The sequence below is a fragment of the Schistosoma mansoni genome, chromosome W, assembly GCF_000237925.1.
Source record: "Schistosoma mansoni strain Puerto Rico chromosome W, complete genome".
Classification (NCBI taxonomy): domain Eukaryota; kingdom Metazoa; phylum Platyhelminthes; class Trematoda; order Strigeidida; family Schistosomatidae; genus Schistosoma; species Schistosoma mansoni.
In genome coordinates, this window is record NC_031502.1 from 17,052,597 (window position 1) to 17,080,321 (window position 27,725).

At 38.0% G+C, this 27,725-nt stretch overlaps 2 protein-coding genes across 2 annotated transcripts; both read left to right on the plus strand.

The window, feature by feature from the left end:
• Positions 1-1,701: 1,701 nt before the first annotated feature.
• Smp_165540 (peptidyl-prolyl cis-trans isomerase-like 4. ppil4) lies at positions 1,702-10,333 on the plus strand (the record flags this gene model as incomplete). The annotated part of the gene is made up of 5 exons (XM_018788793.1): positions 1,702-1,919; positions 6,854-7,088; positions 8,490-8,732; positions 9,930-10,093; positions 10,192-10,333. The coding sequence occupies 5 exons, from the start codon at positions 1,702-1,704 to the stop codon at positions 10,331-10,333; spliced, it is 1,002 nt and encodes a 333-aa protein (XP_018654300.1).
• Positions 10,334-10,565: 232 nt separating this feature from the next.
• Positions 10,566-26,913, plus strand: Smp_080520 (hypothetical protein; the record flags this gene model as incomplete). The annotated part of the gene is made up of 4 exons (XM_018788794.1): positions 10,566-10,829; positions 14,816-15,798; positions 18,287-18,427; positions 23,148-26,913. The coding sequence occupies 4 exons, from the start codon at positions 10,566-10,568 to the stop codon at positions 26,383-26,385; spliced, it is 4,626 nt and encodes a 1,541-aa protein (XP_018654301.1). The 3' UTR covers positions 26,386-26,913.
• Positions 26,914-27,725: the final 812 nt, after the last annotated feature.

The following is a 27,725-nucleotide window of genomic DNA, read 5'->3' on the forward strand; positions in this document are numbered from 1 at the left end:
GTATGCCCAACCATCTCCTACCTCGACGCGCATCGTTTTCTGGTGTAGGGGTAATTTGAAAGAAAGCTAGGGGTAGCCAAACCAAGATGTGGTACAAGTCCATGAAGTAATTTACTGTTGGACTGAGTCGTGTTGGTAGGTGGGGAGTTTAAGGTTAACACAATCATCGTAACCAATGGTTGGAGGTATTGAGTGACATGGCTCCTAATTGCTTACAATGGTGCAGACACACTTATGTCAGGTTTTACATTGAGTTTAGCAAACTGTTACGCGAGGTGACGATCAAATGTAGGTGAACTGACAAGAATGGTTAGTTATTATATCTGTCTAAATTAAAATAATCAACAAAAGACTGGATTCACCTATCTTATTGACTTAATGGAGAATTCCGCTTTTTCCTAAGCTGTCTATCTTATAGTGCACAACACGTCAACCAGGAATCTCCAAGCGACTCTTTCCTGGACTCATCTTTCTAGTTGTTATCAAGTGGTACTCAATATCGTAATGCCTGCCTCCGCTCCCCGGGACTATGTGTTTTTTTGTCTGCCTCTTTCCTTTTAGTCTTCAGGATTTCAGGTTAGGATTTGCTTTGTGATACAGTTTGATGGTTTGTGTAAAATTTGTTGTATCCACATTCAACATCTTTCCCTAATTTCCCCTCCAGTTGGCATCTGATCTGTTCTCTGCCACAGTAGGTTATAGCTGGTGGCGTCTGGTCAACGGATTTAAAGTATCTTATGTAGACAGCTGTTTATAAATATTAATACTTCTTTGATGAGTATGGTTGCAGTAGTTCTGCAAGTTTCAGCTCCAATATGTGGAAATGTTTTGACGTTTGTACTGAAAATTCCTATCCTAGTGTTAGCTGACAGTTGTTTAGAGTTGCACATACCCTCCAATTGTAATAATGTAACCCTAGTCGGTCTATTCAAAGTGTTTTACCCGTCTGTTTTCCTGATGTTGATCTTTAGTGATTGGTTCTTCTTTTTTGTCGTTGACTAGTTCTGGTGAGCTTTATTGTCCTAATAGTCTCCTGATGATATCATATGGTTCTTCGAAAATCTCTTTGTTTGCAGCTTTTCTACAGTATTTGCCAGGTCTGCATATTTCATTTTTTAAAGCTGTGATGCTTTTCACTCGTTTTTTTCTTTTGTGTGATTGGCCTGTGTCTTTCCCACTTCCGTCTTTGATTTTCCTTTCTTGAGTCGCGCTCAGGGTGTTTTCAGAGATCCATTCTTTGTGCCGACTATTCGATTGTTTTTTCAGGGGTAGCGACATCCGGCATTTTAAAGTTACTCTTTCTTTACTCCTTTTTCAGTTGCTCTGTATTGTAATCCTTTCTATTTGATCATTTAAGGCTTGGAAGTTGTTGCAGTGGTCGCTATTGAACTCTTTGAGCTTGTTAGCATCTTGTATGAACGCTGTATCAAACTTTTGTAATTGTGTCTACCCAGTTGTCCATTTTTTATGTAGCCTGAATAATATCGTGTATTCCAATAGTTGTATGTGGTTGCTTGACTTTTTTTATCGTTTTAAGATTAGGATTTCAGTATGTGTGATGACTACATCCACATATCTGAAAATTTCGTCATTCTGGTAAAACGATCAGTGATTAACTTGAATAATCGTTTTTCTTTATTCCTTATTAAGCGGAATTGTAAATCTGAATTTACTCTTTATTTATAGGGAACTATTTCAACCATGTCAAATATTTTAAGAGGTCTTGATATATCCACACTTACCCATCAATCGTTGAAAGATATGGGCAATCAACTGTTCAACTCATGTCAGTATAACGAAGCTGTTCAATGCTATACACATGCTATCACCCAACAACCAAATATTTCCTCATACTATTCAAATAGAGCATTGTGTTATATCCAAATGCAAGATTATTCAAAAGTTTTGTCTGATTGCAGGTTTGTACCAATTTACAATACCTTGTCGAAATTGTGACAAATTTATTTCAGTGAATTTCAATATTATTAGTACTTTGTGGAGACATTAGTTCACGCGTATATCTGGGCGAATCGGTTTAGAAATTATGATTTGTTTTTATAGTCTAGAAAGATATTGCTGCTAGCGTACTAATAATCATTGAATTATTAGAATATAAGCCTCAAAATGTGGGATGACAGTCCTATTTTTGAGACTAACAACTTCATCTTTTTAAATAAGTGATCAGTAAATTACGTAAGCGTGGTCTATATTTTCTCAACACATTGATAATAACGAAATTATGGAAGGTTAACTAAAAAGCATACGGAGATGCATATATTTTATCATTTTATTACTTTATAATTACAAGGTAAGAAAGCTTCAAGTTAATGTTATAAGGCATACAGTTCAATGAAAAGTATTTGTTACTCAATACTATCAGTATCGACTTATGGTTAGAGTTTTACTGTCGGATTAATTAAGTAAAACGTCATGTTCAATGTTGATTGAACTAATCGTAGTCCTATTTCATAAAATGTGGTACTATATTGTTTTTGTTTCTTTGAATATAGTCTCTTTGGCACTCAACTAGGAAATGCTATATTGATATAACAATTCCTGTGTATACTGTCTTGAGTGCTGTGACGGGAGTCACGTGTTTTGATGTGAAGTAAATTGATAAATGAATAAACGTATGTTAAATCTAATCAACCACAACCTCAGAGTAATATTTCATTTACAGAAAGTATTTTGTTTTCTAGAACCAATAACTGATATCTCAATCTCCCCATTAAAAACACTGGGTCGTGATTAGAACTATAAAATTCTATCAGTTGTATGTATAGTACTAAGAAATTCTTCGAAAACAAACCCGAGCTTATGGAAGCATAGGTTGTTGTTCGTACTGCTCGGAGGAATTCGTGTAACAGACGACTTTGTTTTGCGATAATTTTTGAGTGTGGTTGGTAAATTTATGAATAAACTAACTGACACAGATAAATCCTACTTTAATCTTCAATTAACAGATGTTTTCAAATTAGATTATTTTTGACATGCACTTAGATGTTATTTTTTTATGCCACTCGAAAATCATAAAGTAGACTGATAAACGTTAATGGATAGGTCTTTTACTTTCCGTCGCACTTGAACTTCGTTTCAAATATTAATTTGATATGAAGTTAAAATAACTAGAATCGGAACCAAAGTGTTTGTTTTCAGCCGAATATTACAATGGGACTATTGAACATCTTATTTTGCTTGAAACGTTTTACTTGTCTACGAATAATTCACATGACTACTTTATAAATCTAAATCTTAGTGTAATTTTTATGTATGTAATCCTTTGTCTAGACAGCCCTTACACCCAGTGTCAGACATTTGTATCATGAATATTTCCCACAAAAGTAAGTCCAACTCGATAACATGTATTAGGCAATGAACCATACATTTTATGTAACTGATCCATTAATTTCATTTATCTCACATAATGAATTCAAATCAATAGATTCATAGCACTTAGATCTTCTGATATTAGGAAATATTCACAGGGAGACTAAATAAGCCTCGTATTGGTAATCTGGTCAAACATGGGGTTGTTTCGAACCCGTAAAATGCTTCGTTTTCAGAAGGTAGATCATGCCAACAGTATTTACAAAACATGCGGCTTATCATTGGATTGCGTTTCATTTCAACAGCCGTTAGGTTTTGCATATAAACTTCAGTTTCTTTATTCTGCCGCCATTTTTTCTTAGAAACAACGGAAATTGGCAACCGTGGTAAGATGAAACTACCTGATGTGAATGAATGATTCGTGGTCTGAGCAAGACCAAGTACATAACTTAGTGAGAGAGATATTCGATTGCCTCATAGGTTCACAGATCTCGTAGTAAGACCTGGGATATAGAGTGTTCTCTATTGAATACCGAACGCTCTCATACGGCCGTGTCTGTAGATGTCTATGGGTGAGTCCTACTTACCACCTTCATGTAGCGGGTTTTTTGAAAATGGTAAACCGCGAATCAAAATATACTATAGGTGGGAGTAGAACACAAGCATTTTATCTAGAGGAATTGAGAAACCCTGATTTTTGAACAGCAATGTATATGGGCTTAATTTTTTGAGTGAACAAATAGCGAATGAATGTTATATGGTTATTATATACCTTGGAATACATCTTCCAACTTTGCTCTACTGACACTTTAGTCATATCTCTAGGTCAAAGACCTGGTGAATGATCTCCTGGGAAAAGCATCTGCTTCTGTTTGATGTCCGAACATGTGGTTGATTGAGTTGTTTGTAAACTAAAAGTGTCCTATCATTTTGGGTTCAAGCGGTCGTTGTTCTCATCTTTAAAATTGATCCATGTTGTCCATAAATCATTTGCTGGGATACAAGTCGGCTCCCCATTGATTCCAGAATATCGGCTTTCATCAAGCTCTAAAAGTTCCAAAACTGACTCGTGCGTCTACTGATCACTTCTTTTCTCTCAAATCTCGGAACAACGCCACTTAACAATCACTGTTTTAGTGCATATGAGGGCTAGCTTTGACTCGTTATACTAAATTTCCTTATTGTCTGCTTAAAAATTATCCACCCGAGAAGCTTATCAATATTTTGAAGGGTCTGTACATAAAGAACTTATCCAGGGTGACGACATACATCCACCTCTTTATTGTTCCATTCTATTAAAAGGAGTTATGTTGGGTTTCCAAATTTTACTGTTCGCTAGCTTTGTTTTCGACAACGTTATGCAAAACATCTCTTTCGTAAATACTCGGTTCTAATGTATATTTTATCCCTGGAAAAAGACTTTTCAACCCCAAGCACCCACACGACATTGTTTTACTGTGTGGTGATACATAACCCACTCATACTACACTTAATCAATTCCAGTTAATTCGCATTTATGGCATGTACTTTGTAACTTCGAAATGCAACGTACTCCAAGGACCACAGTACCATATTCTGGACTTACCCTTTGAAGTGAACCTATGGAAATACTTGAAAGGTCAATGTGTCTGAACCTTGTGTATTCTGTTGTTGATATGACAGATAAGATCAGTCTACACGTAGTAAAAGCCAGAGCTCTCTATGACAATTTCATGTACCTTTAGCACCGTCATTATGTTATTCTTTCTACAAAAAATCGGGTGTACAACATCAGTAAGAGCAGTTTGGCTTTTTGTTCGTAAAACCTGGTCCCTGTGAGTCAAAGGTGTTCGGTTATCCTTCCCCCAAAGAAGTGCAACTGGTGCATTATATTAGTACTAGTAAGGTGAGGTGACACGTGTCCAAGATCAGTGATGATAACTCACTTCGGATCACCATCCTGAAATACCAGTTTCGGTGACTTGGATATGGTTTCCTAGTGTCATCCTAAAAGTTTTCAAACCTCGTCTTATCTACCGACATTGAGGCCAGGTGCAAAAAAGTAGTGTTCAGTTAACAATGTGGGGACGTAGTATGAAAAATAGTCGTATTGGATCAGCAGCTAGTGATCCATCATAACTACTCGACGGGGTCTCAGAGACCGTATAGTTCAGTAGCTTGAGATATTATCAGAAGCCAGTATCAGTCCTGCTATAGTTTTTTTTTACATTCTCAATGGGAACGAAATAAACCTATTTATGTTTGTGTTTGTAATTGGACCATTTTTTTTATTAATTACTACCTTTGCCCATTTATTTATCAATTATTTAACCCTTTCCTCCTTTCCCATACAATATTATCACCCCATTTATGTGATGTGCTTCTGGCGCTCTGCCGAACCAGGATTTATATGTGTTATTAGTAAATCAAATTTTATTACTTCGTGGTTTCATGCCCCAGCTGTTTGATTCCTAATAAACCTTCAAGCAATACATATTGCGCAGTTAACTCACTAAGTTCACACGTAGGTTCCACTCAGTTCGGAAAATATCTTGTAGTTGATTTAGCCATTTTAGTGAGATTCTGTATGACCCAATTTTGAACAAACAAGGAAGTAGAATTTATTTATTCGGAACCCATTAGTCTTATTTATTTCAGTTAATCCCATCTGCTTCCTCTATTTCAGACTTGGGTACCCTTACAGTTTGATAGTTTATTTGTGACATGGTAAACCGAAAAAGCCCTATCTTGACTTACTGTTCGCCGTTATTAAGTGAGAAACGATGAGGCAAATTTAAGATTTGGTAACTCCTATTCTCAACGATTCTAGTACACTCTACGTGAGAATTTAAAATATTTTATCACTCAGTGTTTAAAATTATTAAACGTCGTTTTTCCGTAATGTATTTGTTATATCCTACAGCCGCTTAATACGCTCAGATGATCTTGAACAGCCAATACACAACAAGGACGAGGAAGACTGACACCATATGCCCAAAGGTTGGCCCAATACTAACTACCCACGAACGAAGAGGAAGAACTCAAGACTAATGTTTACTTGTCCAGCTTCGTTATTATATTCCAGACATTCGTTTATATACATACAAAACCAGACCACTCAGCAGACCAATCAGTTAACAGTATTAGCACGAAACAACATTAATGTTGGGAAAACGGAATACTAGGTACACAGTTAATCGGTTCTAGTTTTTGAGTAGAGGATGCTATAACAACAAATCACGGTCCAAATAAAAGCTTAGAGCTAGGATAAAAAAATAATGAAAGCAGAATACTTAATGAGCATCTAATCAATATGTATGAGTGAAATCGTAAAGAAAAGCGTCTAAAGTTCTCTAAACAATATCCAATACGTAAATATAGGTGGAACTTTGAATCAGAGCATTACTTGCATTTCTGTTCTGACTATTTTAAACTTCTATTACTTTCTAAGACGTGCTCGGTCACTTTTATACTGATTATTAACTAGGAAACGTTCTCTTCACATTGCCATTTAGCCGTGTTTATTTTCTTTTCTAACCTCTTGTAGAAAAGCGATTGATTTAGATCAAAACAATTTAAAAGCTCATTTCTTTGCTGGACAAGCACACTTGGGCTTAAATCAATATGAAGAAGCATTAACTAGACTTGTTCATGCCCATAATTTAGCTTTAGAACAGCATCGTAATTTTGGAGATGATATAACTTCAGTTATCCGATTAGCTCGAAAAAAACGTTTTGAAGCCATGGATGAAGATAGAAAAAAAGAAGAAATTTCTTTACAAGTAATAGTATTATTTGTTAAAAAATGGTATTCATTATGAATGATAATAGTTACGTGTCAGAATGCGTAATTCCATCTTTTTATGCTCAGCTATTTGAGTCCCGACCGTCGTTGCTACCTTGACTTGGTGGTTGGGCTTGCCTATCGTGATTAACCAACCAGGCTATACTGGATGGAACAATCGGTCCTCAAGGTCCTACCATGCCAGGCTGGTTGGTTGAAGAACGGTAAGACTGAAAGCAGCGAACCCAAGGTCCGAAGGTAAAGTCGCAGTCATGTACAGAGGTGTGACGGCAGTAAGATGCTTCCCTCGGACAATCAACATCTGCAGCAATGCTGCCTTCCCACATGGAGGGGTGGGGTTAGAAAGGGTCAACACTAAAAATGCGCACCTCACTTTATCTTACGGATTCCCATCTCAGGCGGTAAGGTCTCAACAAGTACGGAGCCAACGCAAAAATTACCCACAAAAAAGTCGTGTGTGACCGGCTTTAAGCTGTTGTCCCTTGTGCACTGCAGTCACTCTCTCAGGTCACTAAGACCAACTCTAACCCAATTTCCTTCACAGGTACCTCTAGAAGAACCCTTCCACGATGTGGGTAACCGGGAAGTGATAACTGCCGTCATACCTCTAACAGCTCTCAAGATCACTGTATTTATAATCAATTTCCCTCTTTAATTCCTATTATTCCTCCTACTTCCTCTTTCGGCTTCCTCCTCAAGTTTCACTATGGCCAACGATTCTAGTGCTACTTTAGTTGATCTGATTCAACTAAGTTAATATAAGTTTAAATAGTTTTCAAGTCTGTACGGGTTGTTTATTAAAACTTTCAATCTTTAGTTTTCGGCTGAATGACTGGTCATAAGTAAATTAAAAATTCCTGATATTTAATAAAGTGGATGGTTTTGAAATTGAAGTGTCTTTTTTTCAGAAATGTGTTCATCTAGGTATTCAGCTTCACTTTCTTGGTATACATTTGTTTGAAGTGTAGATTGTAAATCACATACCTCTCCATTCTTTATATCTCTAATGATGACCTTTGAAACCTTGTAAAAGCGACATTTTTAGTGTTTTTAGTAGATCAGGACAACATTACTGAAATCAAGGTAAGATAATATCTTTTTATTATCCCATCACTTCTTCATGTGATGACGATATTTAAAACATTATTTACTTTGATGAGCCGCGTAATATTGCTACCCGCTATCTGTCAAGCATACAAAATTTGTTTCTCAAAGTCCAGCATATAAACATCTACTTTTCGTTTATGGAGTGTTAAATTAACTCAAACAATTCTGTGAATGATCACCTCATTGCCTTACATCCATTACATCTTTCAGCTACTCCTATTTGTCGTGGTATTAATGGCGTTCAAACTGCTTGCCTTTATTTTTGACTCAGGTTTATTTAAATAATTTAATCATGGAAGATGCTGCCCGTCAAAAGCAAGTGATTTTATCTAAATTATCTGGAATCAATGGTTCTCTACCAAACTTGGAGTCAACCAAAAACATTTCTATTGATTCGTTATCAACCGAAGATAACAATTTTGAAAACATTTCACCAAAGCACCAAGAAATTCTTTCAAAAATAGATAACACTGCTCAAAAATACATTTCAGAGCTTAATGAACTGTTCTCTAAGGTAAGTAATTATAGTATACTAAGAATTTTGACGCCGCACCACGTGTTATGTATTTGATCATACTTTTGCAATGATGGTTCTCAGTAAGTAGATTTAAAAGGCTTGCCACATCCACACACGAATTCCGGATATGGAGTCCTAACCAGGTAGTTCTTTAATATGTGAACTAATCATACAGACTAGACTACCGTAGTATATATATATATATATGTATATATATAACATGGGACAAACGTTGGTGCGTGTAACTGTACTAAGACACATTTAATCTTGGTTATCCGGTATTTTCACTAAGTATTTCAGACCTAAATTCCACATTATGTAGTTCGTCAGTATCACAGTAGGAGCTGAGAAGTGGCATTTGAAATTGCTCATTTTGTTTGGAAATGATCACTTCATAACTGACAATTTATTCAATTTCTTTCAGTGGCTATTTCGATTCCTTCAAAGAAGGTCAGAATCGTTTTTATAGAGTACTGATTTCTCATCAACGGTGTCTTTAGTCCCCTCGTCAACAGTTCTTTTTTCTGTTTACCACACCCACCAAAGTATCTACTTCCGAAAGATATACTAGGGTCTTCATGTAAAAGTTTCCTAAAAAGATTAACTAAAAAAATTTCAAGTGTTTTGATTTGCTAATTTATTACAGTGCTTTGTAAAGAATTTCTCCACACCAAATATCACAAATACACCTCATATAAAATAGAATAAACAAATATATGATCAGGGGGTTTTCTGTGGAGATTTTAAGTAATTTTTATATATACTTGAAATCATGGGTCAATTGAAGCTAGACCGCCGTAGAAAACCTGGAAGCACTGGACGGCCGTTTCCAGGTTTTCTACGGTGGTCTAGCTTCAATTGACTCATGATTTCAAGTATATATAAAATATATGATCAATTTGAACGCTTGATATTTTGTAGGCTGTTATTCCAATGTGTCAAGCAATTTACTGATGTGATTCGCGTTTGAACATTGATTCTCTTTTAGGGCAATCGGATACGTCATCTTATTGAAATATCCAAAAATACAGTGCAATCACAAATGATAGCATGCTTGCAATACAAATTAATATTATTTACTACTGACATAATAGAAATGCTTCATTTGGTTCATTAAGCAATATAGGAAGTCAGTTTTTGTTTTATACTCAGCATACAAAATAAACAAATTGTAAGTTACTTACTATTTTATAGGTGGACGAACGCCGAAAAAAACGTGAGATTCCAGACTATCTTTGTGGTCGTATTAGCTTTGATCTAATGCGAGATCCTGTAATCACTCCTTGTGGAATTACCTATGATCGGCCGTCAATTATATCTCACCTGCGCCAAGTTGGACATTTTGATCCCGTTTCACGTCAACCATTGATAGAAGACCAGCTTATACCAAATTTGTCTATGAGAGAGGTTGTACAAGCTTTTCTAAACGAAAATCCTTGGGCTGAAACACTATAAGCGCAACAACTACTATTCGTATTCATTTCGAGAGTATTTTTCTTACCTCGCATCATTGCTTCCAAGTCACTCAACTTTACATTTCTCCTCATCTTTTAAACTGCAATGTATTTTTTGCTTTATCGTTGCGATATTTAAATTAAATTATTACCTCTATATCTTAAATTTTACATTTCCTATCTTGAGAAATATAAACATAAATCATTCCTGTTGTTCATCAATTATTCAAAATTCAAATAAATAATTAGTTACCTATTTTTTAATTTTTTTCTTTTAATTGTCATGTCGTACGATCTAACTCCCATTTATGCTTTCTATAGTCTATTCCCAAAGTTTAATACCCATTTTGTGCGTTACTGCACGCTTGTTCAAACTATGTATGGCCGACGTCGAGCCGCAGCTTTACCCCATGTCTCCAGACGTCAGGGTGATGCTGTAATAACAGATACTGTTCAACACGTTGACTGTGCAGAAGCCACTATTGATACACTACATTCTCGTCTACTGAGTCGATCGAGGCCTGTGGGAGCGTCTTTCATTTCTTCATCATCATCCAGTAATTCGTCACGTTCACCACCTCCACTAACAAGACGGACACGTCAGGTTCGTAGATTAGACCGTACTCATCATTTGTCTCAGGTCAGTTCCCACCTATTTTCTATATAAACTTATTAGTTCTGAATACTAAGTTATAAGCAAGATACTTAAATTTGTTCTTAATTCTTTGCTTTACAAGCTTTACCTGAGTCGATAATTAGTGTAAACGCATTTAGCTAATCTTATGCTGTCCTGACGCTTGATGAAATGTCTTTTCAGTCTAATCATTTTTGTAATATTATACTCAGTGTTTCTTTATTAGTACTTACTTGCTCCTGTTACCTCTCAGGGAAGAGCATAGGCCGCCCACCAGCATTCTCCATCCAACTCTGTCCTGCGCAATTATTTCCAGTTTCTATCCATCCTTTTTATATCTGCTTCCAATTCAAACGCAACGTGTCCGCTGATCTTCCTCTTTTCTGTTTCCCTTCAGGATTCCAAATTAGCACTTGCCTCGTGATGAAGTTTGGTGATTTCCACAATATATGTCCTATCCACTCCCAGCGTCTTTCCCTAATTTCCTCCTCAGCTCGAAGCTGGTTTGTCCTCTCCCGCAGAGAGCTGCTACTGATGGTATCCGGCCAACGGACATTGAGTATCTTGCGTAGACAATTGTTTAGAAATACTTGTACATTTTTGATGATGGTTGTGGTAGTTCTGCAAGTTTAAGCTCCGTACAGTAGAACTGTCTTAACATTCGTATTGAAGATTCTGACTTTGAAATTGGTTGACGGTTGTTTTTAGTTCCAAATGTTCTTCAACCGTAGAAATGCTGTTCGTGCTTGCTGATCCTCGCCTTTACATCTGCATCAGATCCTCCTTGTTCGTCTCTGATGCTGACCAGGTAAGTGAAAGTTTTCACATCTTCCAAAGCTTCTCCATCAAGTACGTTTGGGTTAGTGTTCTCCGTGTTGTATTTGAAGATCTTGGTTTTTCCTTGTGTATGTTGAGACCTAATACTGCATAGGCTGCTGCTACGCTGGCTGTCTTCATCTGCATTTGTTGATGTGTATGGGATAGGAGGGTCAGGCCAATTGCGAAGTCCAAATCGTCTAGTTGATTCAGAGTTATCCGTTGTATTCCGTGCTTATCTGCATATGTGAAGGTCTTCATAATTGAGTCAACCCACGGAAGAAAGAGAAAAGGTGAGAGCTAGCAAGCAGCCTTGTCTAACACCGATCTTCTCTTACAATGAATCTGTGAGTTGTCCTCTATACACGATTTTGCAGTTTGGTCCATCGTATGAATCCCGGATGATGTTGATGATCTTCTCAGGTACACCATAATGTACAGGAAGGTTTCATAAGTCCTCCTATCCACACTGTCGAATGCTTTCTCATAATCAAGGGATTTGATGTATAGTGATAAATCTCATTCAAACGATTGCTCAACAACTGTCTGTAGTGTCTCGAATTCATCTGTACACGACCGGTCCTTATGGAACCCTGTCTGTTGATCTCGGGGCTGAGTGTCTTCTGGATCTTTCATCCGATTCAACAACACTGTTGAAAACTTTTCCTGGTACTGACAGTAGTATGATGCCTCTGTAGTTCTCACATTTGCTCAAATCTCCTTTCTTTGGTATCTTGGTGAGGTGTCCTCCTTTCCAGTCCATCAGCACTTGTTCTTCCTCCCAAATCTTCCTGAATAGAACTTGTAGCATCTTTGCAGTTACTTCTATGTCTGACTCGAGTGCTTCGGCATATGTATTGTCAGGTCCTGCTGCTTTCCCATTCTTGGTTTGTCTGATGGTCGTGGTGATTTCTTCGATCGTTGTTGGAGTGACATCTATAGGAAGGTCTGTAGGTGCTACTCTAATGTTCAGTGTATTCAATAGAGCTGGTCTATTCAAGAGTTCCCTGAAGTGTCCCACTGTTCTTGAATTTCAGTAATTGTCTTGCCTTCTTTGTCCCTGACCGGTCTCTCTGGTTTACTTTATTTCCCTGCTAGTTTCTTCGTTGTGTCATGTAGCTGTTTCATATTTCCTTCTCTTGCAGCTCTTTCGCTGTCGTCGCTAGGTCTTTCACGTATTTCCGCTTGTCGGCTCTAATTCTCTTTTCCACTTGGTTGTTTGCTTCTGTGTATTCAGCTTGTGTCTCGATTACTTTTGTTCTTGTTCGGATGTTGTTAATTGCTGTCTTTTTGTTCTTCCTTTCTCAAATCTTGTCCAGGGTTTCCATAGAGATCCATTCCTTATGATGATGCTTCTTGCAGCCCAGCACCTCCTGATACGTTAGAGTTAGTGCTTCTTTGGTCCCTTTCCTGTTTTCCTCCATCGTAGTTCCTTGTTCTTTCAGTAGATCCTGTAAGACTTGTAACCTGTTGTTGAGAGTTATCTTGAATTCGTTGAGTTTATTAGTGCCTCGTAGGAAGTCTATATTGAACTTTTATACTTCTGTTTGTCCAGTCGTCCAGTGTCTCTATAGCTTCAGTTTCATCTTGGCCACAACCAGATAGTGATTTGAACCTATGTCAATTCCTCACCTGGTTCTCAGGTCTTCCATGGACCTATTGATTTTTTTATTGACACAAATATGATCGATCTGGTTCTGTGTAGTGTGATCCGGTGAGATCCATGTAGCGTTGTGTATATGTTTGTTTGGGAATATTGTGCCACCTATAACCAATTTGTTGAATGCACATAGATTCGCAAATCTCTCGACATTCTCTTTCCTTTCTGCCTGTCAGTCCATATCGTCCCATGATATCCGCATAATCGTTGTTGTCCATTCCGACTTTGGCCTTTAGATCTCCCATCAGAATTGTCAGGTCCTTTCCTGAGCACTTCGCCATGATCAATTACAGCCTCGAGTAGAACTGATCTTTATCATCGTCATTGCTATCATTGGTGGGTGAATAACATTAGATGATATTCATTGTGATCCCCTCCTTCTTTGTTTTGAATGATGTTTTGATGATTCTGGATCCATGAGATTCCGATCCTACAAGCGCATTTCGTGCTCCTTTGAACAGCGTCAAAGAAACTCCCCGAGTGTGTAGAGCATTTTCCTCTTCGTGACTGGAGTACAGCAGCATCTCTCTCCCATATCCAGCATTTGCTGTCCAGCTTGTGTTCAATGGGTTTCTCTGATCCCGAGTATTTCCAATTTGTATCTCCTCATTTCCGTTGCTATTTGATTGGTCCTCCCGGTCTCCTACATTGTCCAGACGTTCCATGTTCCTATAAAAATTGTTGCACTGGTTGTTATAAGGAGCATCGGCCCCGTGGCTTCCGAAGAATCCTGGCTTTCACCCTGAGGCGTTATACTTCTTCCTTCAACTCGGAGGGTTTAATCCATTCATTCTGGTTAGCATTATTTTAGGAAGATTTCTTTCTACAGGATAATGGGGTGACTGACTCCATGCTTTAACACAGCAAATGAAGAACAAAGTAATATCAGTGACTTCATGAATGCTCACGTGATTGCTTTAAACCTAATTACGTAAATCATACGTAAAGAGCTTACGTTGTCAGTGACTTATTCCTATGTGGTTTAAAAACCTTAAGAAATCTGAAACGCTACTCCTAAACATTTTATTTGTTGTAAACATCATACTATGTTAGATCATTTGTTTTCTGAGACATTTTATATATGGATTTATCTTCTATAAAAAAAGTTGATTTGATTAGGTCATTTATTTTTTTAAACATTTTTCTCAGGTAACACTGGAGTGGATACTTTCGACTTTTTACACAATCCTCTAGTTTGTAGTGGATTGAAACGTAACTAAATCTTGATTATTGCTCTCTGTACTAATTAACTCTTAAGTTTTCGTAACCATCCTTGTTGCTTTTGTACTTATCACTACTGTATTTTTTCTATTCTGAGCGTCAATCTTTGGATAAAACTGATATTGAGGTTAAAGAAAGCTGTATAGCTCTAATTCTGGTTTTTGTATACTTTGTCCTTTTTCCCAATTCTCAAGAACATGCTGATCTGATTATATAGTTTAGAAATCTTAGTTACTTTTTACCTACTCTACCGTTACCTCACCTACATATTTGTTGTATTCTACGTGATTTTCAGCGTTCTACTGCTAATCCAAGATCACGTAGTCGTGGTTTATCAGATAACCTAGAACCGAACAATCCAAATGTTTCAGCTTCTCGTCGAAGTCGTCGACGTAATTTCGTTCGTCCTCCATTTCTTCAGCTTTTGTTTTCCTCCCATGGAAGTCCTTCATATCAAAATGAGTCGACCACTGAAAGTGTTAGAATAAACCTGGAGAGTTTTAACGATGATAGTATCCAATTAACTCGCACTGAGGACCTTGATTCCAGTAACAGACCTGGACGTTTACGTACCACAAGGTCTGGAAGAAGAGCCACACGTCGCCTATCAGCAACAAACACGCGTTTCGTACCTTCTACGAATATCCCATCTACTAACCATCCATCACGTGCAAACAATAGTAGGCGCTCTCAAAGTCTTATTGATTGCCCAGACGTTCGGGCGGCTCTGACAGCAGCTAGATCCACTGGTCTTGAAAGTGATGACGATTGTGTAATCTGTTTATGTGAAAAATCAAATCGTTGTGTTGTTTTACCTTGTATGCATACATTTTGTTATGATTGTATTTATCGTTGGCTCAGTATCAATCCTTCTTGTCCATTATGTAAACGTTTGGCTCAAAAAATCATTCATTCTGTTCTGTCCGATACGGAATTCACTGAATTATTAGTATCTGATCTACCAAATAATAACCGACGTAATCGAGTAAATAATTTATCCACTACATTTCGCTTGGATGATGAATATTTAAATGCATCGCCAGATGACACCACTATTCCGCGATCACATCATCATTATCACTATCATCATCATTTAGGTACACATCAAGTGCGTTTACTCAATTATCTCGATGGAGTGACTCGTTCATCATCAGATAGCACTTCGTTATACATACCTCCCATTCTTTTTCCATCTGATACCTCTATATCTCAACCAAGAGCCGTCGGGATTCTTGATACTTCTTCACACATGTCATACAGATGGAATCCAGAACTAGGGTGAGTTTTGTATTTTCTACCCATTTGTAAAAGGCATTTTATGTGTATCATGAATAATACGTCCTCTTTTTAAGTTGACATCTTAAAGAATGAATTCAATTATTTGCACATACATAAAACGATATTTTCGGTTTTCATTATGAGTAATCAATTTTCGTGCAAACTCCATCTTGAGACACTCTAGGGCTACTGTACATTCCAAGTCCGGGATAAGTGAAAGGTTACGAAATACTAATTTGCTGAAAAAAATGTGAAATTGGATTTGTCGTTTAAGTAAGAGGCTCAGATGTACGGCTAACAACCTCACTTTATAAAAACAATCTCATCAAAAAACGCTAACCATAAAAAACCGTTTAAATTTTACCCTAGGAGTTGAACGGTCTTCAGATAACACGTCATGGTAAAAGCCAATTCTCTGGAAGTCTCGAGGCCAGCGCACTTCCTGGTAACCAGAGCAACAATTAATATGTGTACGTGAAATATAATATCTTAGCAGTGTGGGAGGAAGGGAGAGTCATCAGAATAGCCACAGAAATAGGATAATGCAACCTGACCATGTCTTGAATAAGTGAAACTCACTAGACACAGTGTGAACAGGATACACTAGCTTCAGGAGAAGTGTTGTTGCGCTCTGGTCATAGGGGTGAAAACACCTCACACACAATGAATTCCATTGACGCTGTCCAAATAAGCACAAAGATCGCTTATAGGACAGCAAACTTATGGCTCCGGGGCCCCCAAATGCCCTGGTACGGCTGAGAGTGAGGAGAGTCCTCTCTCCCTCTCCAAATGCTCTCACATTGCCACGCCTATATAGCCTCTGGCAGGGAAGCCCTACTCACTGCCTTCTCGTGGCGGGGGTGTTGTTTACGAAATTGAGAGGACGAAAAGCGAATGTCCGGCGCTTTAACCAAGTTGGTGGACACGGAGAGCCTACCTAGGGGAGTTGGAAAACCCTGATTCCAAACCAATGATGCGCATAGGCTCCAGTATCCTGAGGTGACAAATGGTGTATGAATCAATCGTTGATCACCGGCTACCATGGGACTACATCTCCTCACGATGCTCCACTGCCTTCTGGATCAGACCTTTAGGTCAAAGGATCGGAGTGTGACCCCCTAAGAAAACCACCTGCTTCAGTTTGGGCACCTGGGCAATATCACAGCCCTTACACAAATCAAATGAGATCCGTGCGGCGCATATATATATATATATATATATATATATATATATATATATATATATATATATATATATATATATATATATATATATATATATATATATATCAATTGCGATGACAGTTCAACATAATTTCTGATCTAACGAGTTGCGTTCGGGTATATTATTTACGGGGTTGATGGACTCTTTTGGTAGGCTTTTCACTGGCAAAAATTGCCGAAAAACCTCCTGGTCAACAAAGTTGAACGTTGCTTTAGCGTTAAGGAAATTCACTACAGTCGGGTGTCAGTGGGTGTTTCCGTCCTAGAACCTGAACACGGATGAATACTTAGTCTACAAATCCACGTTCAGTTCTAAAAATAACCTGATTTTCCCGGGTTCGCTCTTCATTGTCCCTGGTTAAGCGTCAGATGATTGTTAAAACCAATATTTTAGACAATATATCAGTTAGACCGTTTTTTGAAGGTTAAAATCAGAGGCTTTTGTCTTGTCTTAAAAAATATAGGACGATTGGAGATCAAGGTCAGTCGTACGGGATTACACTTAGTTTCCAGATTTTAGCTAGTATCATAGTCAGTCTAACTGGACTACTAACTATGAACATTTACACGGTTCAACCATCCAGATCTGCTGCCGCCTGCCTCAATTTATGTAAACTAAGGTCTTATCAGCTTGATTGACTCAGGGACTTATCTCAGTCTTCGATTGTAGTTGTCTGTTGTTATCTGTCGAGAAATCGGTGCCAAGATTAACTGACTGATGGCACATAATTAGAGGAATGTAATAGAGAGTACTGAAAAACACTCAGATTAGTCAGGATTCAGTTTCTCATCAACGTGTCTGTCATCTTTCTCTAGCACACCATGTCTGTATTTAGTATTGCTCACTCTGTTATCCTTATATACTGCACCAATCCTTCATGGGCATCTATGATCAAATACTGTAAGTCGCATATACGTATCAAAGTGCACAAATAGTAAATGATATACGTAGGCTGCAATTATCCTTTCATCGTTAAGTTCATAGGATTGCTCGCTCTCTGTAGGATCATCAGATTTCCAAGTAAATATTTTAAGTTGATTAATTCTGTTGTGAGACCTCATCAACAGATATAGGTGTGTTGTACCGCACTTAGTCGCATAATAGATAGATATATAAATTTGTATATAGATTGTGATATAGTCAAAAATGATGGATTGTTTCCTCTATTCCATCCGTTCAGCTATGTAACAAAATTATTCAGTCAGTTTCCTGTGATGTACAACTGTTTGATAGTCACCAATGTACTTATATTATGTTCTTGTAGGTCAGCAGAAAATCGTCGGTCACTTCTAACCATTTTGGTTGATAATGCTCTTCGATCCAGCACTTCTTCGCTTTTGAATAGTTTACTACTTCGACAGTTAGTATACATTTTCTGTCTTGATTCCATCCCTGTCCTACAAGAGTAAGTGCATTCAAATATTTGTTTCCTGAAGAATATATAATGTCAAGTTTTATTTATTTATTTTCGTTGTCCATATGTCCATGTGGTGATTGTATTTGATATCCTGGTCTTTTTATAATTACCTGCTGCCTTGGTTTAGTGGCTCACGTTGTTTGTTCTACTACGATTATTGAGCTATAATGACTAGATAGAATTTTTACTTTGAATAATACAGAAGTGAACTAGCTTCTGTCGGAACTAGTATGGTAATAGCAAAAATTTTCTAATAAGCAGCAATCCTAGTGGTACGTTTTACTCGTTATATAGAAAAGGTATATAAGGTATCAGCTCTAAAAACACCATTCCGAATTGCCCAGCACCATTCGTCTACCAATGATATATTTTCTAAGAAGTTAACTACGAACAAGTATTTGTTAAAATTTGGAATCCCACGAATATTCATTTCTTCTTTCCCATAGTTTAGGAAATAAAAATATCTGAGATAAAAAATTACTTAAGCAATATCAGCCGTCAGTCAGTCACAACGTAGAACTTCGTACGTACGTACATCAGTTCGAGTTGCCATACCACATTAGCACAGAGATGCAGTTGTCGATTCGAATCCCATAGTGGTAGAAGTAATAATAGTATAAGCAGTAATCTGAAAGATTAGGGTTTGCAGAGGTTATTCAAGGAGTATAATCCAGTGAAATAAATTTGTAAAGAGACAAAAGAAAGGGACATAAATAATTCAGAAGATTAAAATTTGGCATAACACACAGTGGATACACCTTCGCCATTGCAAACGATTTTGAGTCATGTCATTCAAGGTCTCTAACCATCGATTGCTATCATTTCGCAGATCCCAACTAGGTAGTCTACACCTACCAACATGGCTCAGTCCACTTGTCAGTGAGTGACTTCATGGATTTGTGCCACATTTTGGTCTCGTACCATTGATATATGCTGTGTCTCCGAAACATGCATACAGGATCCTAGTGTGGTTATTCACTTGACTTAATCAAAACTGGGGGCCGACGAGATACACTCTTGGTGTATCTGGCGACCCAGTAGCTAGTTCTCGTGGATTGGTGGGTGCAGACGTAGCACTAAGTATGACGGTAGAACAAGCACTATTAGAGTGGATTCCCGTTAACAGTCGCTTATGTGTTCGGCTAAACGGCTCCGTAAGAACTCTGAAGGATAGGAACACACGTCGTTGCTTTTTCGTCGTTTCTGCCTACGCTCTCACTGACTGCAGCCCGGATGAAGTGAAAGATAACTTTTACAGAAAGCTCTCTAAACTTCTTCAAAAAACCAAGCGCTCAGACATAGTACTTGCCGCAGGTGACTTCAATGCCTAATTGGGTAGCTTAAACCAAACAGAAAGACATTTAGGTGGGTAGTTTAGTATTCCGTCTTAGCGAACAGATAATGGTGATCGTCTGTTGCAACTATGCTCAGACAATCGTTTATTTAAACAAGCATTAATTTTAAGCATAAGGAGAGACATCGTCTGACATGGCGACCACCTGCACCAAACCAACGATGGACTCAAATAGACCACATTGCCATCAGTCATCGTTGGAGAGGCTCGATAGAAGACTGTCGCTCGCTCTGGAATACCTGTTCGGACTCTGATTATGTTCTAATACGAGCATACGTTTGTTTGCAACTCACTGGCTTCAGAAAAACTGCACTAAGAAGACCCATTAGATTCGAACTGGGGGACGAGAAAGCCAAAAGTAAGTTCCAGAAAAAACTGAGTTCACATCTAGGCAGTTCTGTAAACGAGGCTGATCCAGATGTTACTTGGAAAGATATACGAACAGCTGTGGAAACAGCAGTAACATCTATTAATAATTTAAACCAAAGGGTTAGAAAAAACCAATGGATTTCCTCTAAGTCTATTGCACTGATAGACTCTCGTAAACTCATCCTATCAGGCCCTGAATACGATGAAGAGCGAAAACAAGTCAGATCTACGTTAACCAAAAGTCTAAGGAACGATCGTGAGCAGTGGTGGGCAACGAAAGCAAACGAAATGGAAAAGGCAGAGGCTGTAGGCAACACCAGACAACTCTTCAGACTAATAAAAGAAACTGGAATTAAGAAGTCAATGTAAGCGAAACAATCCAGGAAAAGGACAACACTCATATCTCTCAGCTCAGACGTTTAGAACGATGGGCGGAACACTTTAGGGAGCAGTTCAGTTGGCCTTCAGCTACTTTACAGTTACCCACTATTCCCAAACAGCCTGAATGTAACATTAAAGTAGGTCCCCCTACTCTAGCTGAAGTTCAATAGGCTATAACTCATCTGAAACGAGGAAGAGCAGCTGGTCCAGATGGATTGGCTACAGAGGTCCTTAAATATAGTGGTCCAATTTTAACAATTCTGTGGACCAATATTTTAGCTAAAATGTGGGAGTAGGACGTAATCCCATCTGACTGGTGACAATATCTGATTGTTGCAATATATAATGAGTTAAAATCATCCTATGATAATAATAGAGGGATTAGTTTGACTAATATAGCATCTAAAATACTAGCCTCAATAATTATCGGGCGCCTAACTAAGACTCGTGAACTGCAAAAACGAGAAAATCAGGTCGGCTTCAGACCTGGTCGTGGCAGCATCAACCTCATGTTCACCATTCGTCAGATTTTAGAACACAGACATGCTTATAGGCGTCTGACAATATTAGTTTTTCTTGACTTAAAAGCAGCATTTGACTCTGTAGATTGAGAGGTTCTGTGGCAATGTCTGTCATTGAAAGGTATACCTCAGAAGTATATAAACCTTGTAGAGGCTCTTTACTCGAACACCACCAGTCGAGTCAGAGCTTGGGGAGAACTGTCACCTGATTTTACAACCTCAAGTGGTGTCCGGCAAAGCTGTCCATTATCTCCATTTTTGTTTAACTTCATCATAGACCTACTGCTGGACAACTTTACTTATCTTGGAAGTCTGATCAGCCCTAATGGGTTGGTGTCTGACGAAATCTCTGCATGGATTCAGAATGCTCGTTTGGCTTTTGCCGAGTTACGTCACTTATGGCGAAGACCAGATATCCGTCTATCAATAAAAGAACGAGTATACTGCACGGCAGTTCGCTCTGTTCTACTTTACGGTTGCAAAACGTGGCCATTAATGGTACAAGATACTCGTAAGTTACTAGTATTGGACCACAGATGCCTAAGAAATATTGCTGGGATCACCGGGTAAGTTATAGTGATGTTAGACTCAGGGTTTAAGGGAATGATGGTAAATCAGTTGATGAGATCATTAATCTTCATCGACTGAGATGGTTAGGCCACGTGTTACGTATGTCTGAACACCGATTACCACTACGCGCCATGCTGACTAGTATTGAGGATGGTTGGAAGAGATTTAGGGGCGGCCAAACCAAAACATGGCATCAGTGCTTGAAGTCACTAACTTTTAGTCTGAGCCATGTTGGTAGATGCGGACTTTTTGGTTGGGGTCCGCGTGACTATCGTAACCAATGACTGGAGACTCTGGGTGATATGGCTCAGAATTGATCACAATGGCGTAGGTGTATGCACTCTTTTTCTTCTCTTAAACCGTGAGATTAAAATTGCTTCATATCTTTCTTCCTGTACTATATCCTTATATACGATCTTTCTTTCATATATTATCACCACTAAATTAACTACTTCTATGAATTCAGTGTTGATCTTGTGCTGATGAGGTATGGCAACTTGGACCGATGCATATATGTGCCTGGTCCTACGTTGTAGCTGACTGACTACTACATAGTACTTTGCCCGTTTATATATCTAAGCTATTATTCGTAGTGTTTAAGGATTATCTGGTCACTTGTGTCTTGTCTATTTCTAGAGTTCACATTCTTAGATTTGTAAATTCTGTTTTAATAAAAATTAAATGTATTGTCTTAGTTTATCTGCCAAATAAAACAACACTTTGGGATTAACAAGAAAAAAGGAGAATCATAAAGTTGATCCAGTAAGATTCAAGCGTTAAAAATGCCTATAAATATCAAAGAGTTTTGCATTGAATGAATCGTACAAATTATTTCGAATTCAATTAAAGATGCATGTACATATACTACATAACGAAATCAGTCTATTTACTTTGAGGAGAATCAGACGATTTCTCTTGTCCCTTGTAGGATGCTTTTTGTCATCTGTTCGTTTTATGTAAAATAGATTGAGTAAGCACTTTTCTTGTACAAAAACAAAGGTATCTCCTTTTATTAAAAGCTTTCATCTTTCTATAAATTCACAAATACTTGAGCTGAATTTTAATACTGAAAAAATAGTGGATAGATTAATAATAACTTTTTTAAAATAGTATCGATGTTTACATCTTTGGTTAGATAATTATGCTCTTACTTGTTGCTATAACTTGAAGCTAAATTTTCTCATTGTTAAGTGAAATTAAACAATCACTTTTCAGTGTTTTACACTAGTTATAGTGTTATAATAAATGTATTTGAAAATTCCATTTGCTTACTATGACTTATTAACAGTTTTAGATCGATTGTTATCCAAATCGGTCCAAAGCAGCAAATAAAACTGAGTTTATGTAAATAAAAATTATTGTATTCGTTTATTTCGTGTTATATTTCATCTCGATTACTAACGCTTTCCAGTCAATTTACCTAAAATTTAATCTTGGATTTCTATATTAAACATTTCTGTAGTAATTAGTTAGTTTCACCAATAAACATTGATCATTTTTTGTACTTATACAGGTCTGATCTCACACGAAATATCAGTCCAGAATTTCTAGCAGCAAACGAAACTCATAGACACAGGCTCGCATCATTCGTCCGTCGTGAATTACGTGTTATCGCTCCATGGCTTGCTTATGACATTTCTTATAGTTCGCAAGGAAGTCGTGAAAATTCGGAGGATATCGGGTATTATAATGCCGCTGTAACATCTCCTCTTATATCTGGTCCTCCTGGCTTAGAGGTGGAAACAAGGGAACTCGACAATTTGACCAATATAGTCTTGCAACACATATGTACAGTCCCAATAACAAATGAACAGTCACTTGTTGATCTTTTGGTAACTCAACCAGCTCTTCATCCATCACTGGTACCCCGTGTGTACCTTCACCATCTAGCCTCAGAAATTTCGCAATTCGCTCAGTTCACCGGAAGCATGGAAGAATACGATTCCTCGGTTTGTCTGTATCGGCGCAGAGTTGCTTTGGGCGGATTAATCTCGTCATCAACTGAAAGACACAGGGATAGACAGTTTCAAGGACTTTCTCATGACCCTCGTTTGGCTGTTTATATTGCTTCCGCCTGTTGGCCTCGACTCCGTCCGGGTTTCGCCCAACCTGAAGGACTCATCATCCATCCTCTAATCAATTGGCTACTCCAAAGACTGTTCGTTCATGCTGTCTCTGGCGCTTCTCATCCTGATCCTTTACCTGGTACAGGAGATCCTCCGCCTAGCCTACCTAGTCCATTAGTATTTCATGGTCCTTCACTAACTTGTCATCCTAACTGTCTTCGTTTAGGAAGCTCTTGTCATGCTCTTCTTGAAGCGATCATATCTTTCTCCAGATTAAGAGGTCAAACGTCAGGGAGGACTATTAATTTGAGTCATGATGGATCAGTAAGTACCTCAGAAATTTTCCCAAACCGTCTCTTATATCAACGCGTTTTAAGTGAACTGATAGATCAAGCACGGTTCAGTGAAGCTCTTAGTGGTCAGTTCAGTCAATGTAATGATCGTACCCGACTGACGTGCCTTACACCACAAAATTCAGAAGAAAATTCTGTAAGTTCAGTTCCAAATCAACGCACTAGTAGTAGAGTATCTATCCGAAATGTTATTAGCGTAAGAGAGCCTGCTGATTACTTACAACCAGCTATTCAGTCCCACCCACTTGCACTAAGACGTCTAGACGGTCTTTTACTTCTTTTCACTGCACGCGTGCCTGGTTTAAGAAATGATCCAGAACACCTGATCAGTGAACTATTACATATGCCACTTATGCCGATGACCCTAACTCCATTAGCCGTTATTGATCTCACCAGCCCGAGGTCAGTAGTTAATAGATCACAAACATTTTCCATGCAATCAGAAGGCCGAGGACAGTCGTTAGAAAACTTGGACACGATAAGAGCACCATATGCATCAAGGTTCTCAGGAATTGATTGGACATTTCTAAGACAGCCTTCACACTCTTCGTGTCCTCAAACTGATCGTTCTGCTAATTCAGCTACTAGTACTAATGGAATTACTAACGATGTTAATTCTGGTGATTGGAGCTCGGCTGCATCGAATCAGCAAACAACGTCTAGTGACATTTGTCCTTTTAGAGGTAGTCGGATTTTCCCCTTGGTATCTTCAGTAGGATCAATTACATCAGCTGACGAGTCTCCATCAGTGCACAATTCACCTGGTGGTTGGCGTGACACGGCTCCATATGTCGTCATATCATCGGACTCCTCTGATGAAGAAACAATAGGTCATAATGAACCGTGTGTAGCTCCTGCTCAATCCAATGTATTGACCTCTGACGATTCAGAACCAGGTCATGAGTCTTCCCCAGATAGTCGAACAAACGGATGTGAATCCACTGCATCTCTTGGTTCGTTGTTTAAGACATTTTCAAATATGCCTTTACAAAATGACTTTCCAACTGTAAACGAATCTGTTCAACACTCAATCCAAGAAACAGACAAGAACAAAGCTTTTCATCTAAGCACTGCACGAAATTATTCAGATATTGACAACATGCATAGTGTAACTACTAAATTGTCCCTTAGTTCATCAGTATTGTCTTCCATCAACACAAATACCAACTGGAGTGATAGTTTCACTGAACGGTATTCATCCATACCCCGTCGTGAAGAGCCTATGGAAATAGACGAACGACCTGATGAGATTTCGTATTCGACAATCCCATCATCCAGTGTTTGTGGTTCATGTTTAGCTGATTTGCCTAAGAAGACCACAAATCTTGTATCTGAAAATAAGTATAGTGTAAAATCCGATTGTTCAAAAAACACTGAAGCTAATACTGTGGGAAACAGGTTAAACATTTTTTCCCCTAGAAATTCTCTTAAATACTATTACCACTCTCAAACAAAGCACGAATCACATAATCGTCATCGCAGGCGAAAGTTAAATATCAGTCATTTGGAAAACATAGATAGTGATTGTGAACTTATTAGAGAATCGATTAAAATAGATAGTGATTCATCGTGTTCGACTTCTAGATCGGTTTTCTCATCAAGGTCGTCATCCTCTTCAAGTGAATTGCAGCAAACTTCAAAATTCAACTCAGCAGCAATGCGCTTGCGTAATTCTTCACGTCAACGTAAAACTGTCCATCGTAAAAATTATCACTGTCACCGTAGTCGTTGTGACCGCTATCATCGTAAGTGTCGTCACAAGCATTCATGCTGCTGTTATTGTCACTCAAGACGTCATCATAAGTTATCGATTCGTAAATATCATCAGAGTCCTGAGAAACTAGTCAACTTAAACAACCCATCTTCCCCAGTCGTAATTTCGGACGGCGACGATGCTGATGAATCTCGTAAAACTGCTCCTGAAACAAGTAATTCTCCTAATCTCAATCAGCATCCAGATCTACAAACTGAGGAGACTTCGCAAGATGTTTTATATGACCGTCTTGCTAATGAAAATTCGCTTTCACTTCCAACCACTCCAAACCACAACAGTATGTTTTGCCTCCCTCAAAACGACTCTGTTTCTGCTGATCGATCTGACAATGCCCCGTGTAGCTCAAAAACACTTACTTCATCTGTTAACGATTTGAATCATTCAACAAACTTCCCTATTTATGAACCTCCTACAGCCACCGAGTTTTATCGCTTACTCGCTAAATTTGAAAGTCAAGATGATGACGGCAAAAATCTTGACCCAGTTGTATGTGAATCAACGCCTACAGCATTATTATTGTCTAATAAATGGAGCCAAACAGATATAGTGAAGCTATAACTTCTGTCAATATTTCTGGACTGTTAATTTATTAAAAAGTACAAGCTTGGGTTGTCTGTTGTAAGAATCAAAGAAAAAGTGGTGGATAAGTAAGTTGTTCAAAAGTGAACTTGTAGTTTTCGTGTTTCATAAAGGAAAATGTCCTTTTAGTGTATAGTATTTATTATTGACCTCTCTTCTGATTTCTCTGTATCTTTACACAATAACTAAACAAACAGTACTCCGCTGTTTCTCTTTTCCAATAACATTTTGAGAAAAATGAACGCGATTTTCTGCACTGAATTAGAGCTTTTCATTTTGTTAATTGTTTTAAAACCTCTAATATCAATTCCGTGATAATTATCATGTTTGCAAACTTAATTTACATTATGAAATGTAAGATAAATTTGTCGATTATCTAAATGATTTATCTCATTTATGAATCGCTTCACAGTGCTCTAGAATAGGTAATAAGATTTATTGGACTTTGATTGTCTAGTAACTGACTGTCACTGAGAAAAGCTTTTTACGCAGTATTGAAATTCTTCAGCTGAGTAGGTGGATTAATTAAACGCGAATAACTTGCAGTAACAGATATTTTGTGGTACATGAAAAAAACATTAACACCGCCATGTGTTATGATAAGAGGAACTGATCCCTTCAGAGAATGAGTTCTACAGCCTTATTTGAAATTAAAAGTGATATCCCAGCAAAAAATGCGCAACCTAGTTATTTGTAAGTTTTACTTGGTTAGCTTAGCTTCGTTGATACACCTGAACCATTGTAAACGATTTTGAGCCCTGTCATTCAAAGTCTAACTGTTGATTACGATAATCACGTGAACCTCAATTGGGTAGTCTACATTTATTAACACAGCTCAGTTCAGCTGTCATTGACTTCATGGACTAGTTCCATGTTTCGGTTTAGTCGCTTTTAGCTTTCTTCGAGCCTATCCCTACACCAGACAATATCGCCCTTCGACGTAGGCAGTGGGTGGGAATACGTAGTACGTTTAGTCACCTCACCAGATGAGGATTTACTACCTTATCAATAAATTTCCAACTCGTATCTAGTGCCCCATTCAAACCTAGGTATTGCATACTCACTGGTCCTAAAATACACGAGAAATGCTTCGAAGACATATATGGCTGAATACCAGTAACATACGAATATCCTCTGTTCTTAAAGGCCATGTTTCATAACCACAAAGTAGAACAGAGCGAACTGCCATGTAGTATAGTCGCACTTTAGTTGGCAGACGGATATCTCGCCTGTGCCATAAATGACGACAGTTCAAAAAAGCCGATCGAGCTTTTCGAATACGGAGAGACCATCAAGACTGATGAAACTCCTAAAATGAG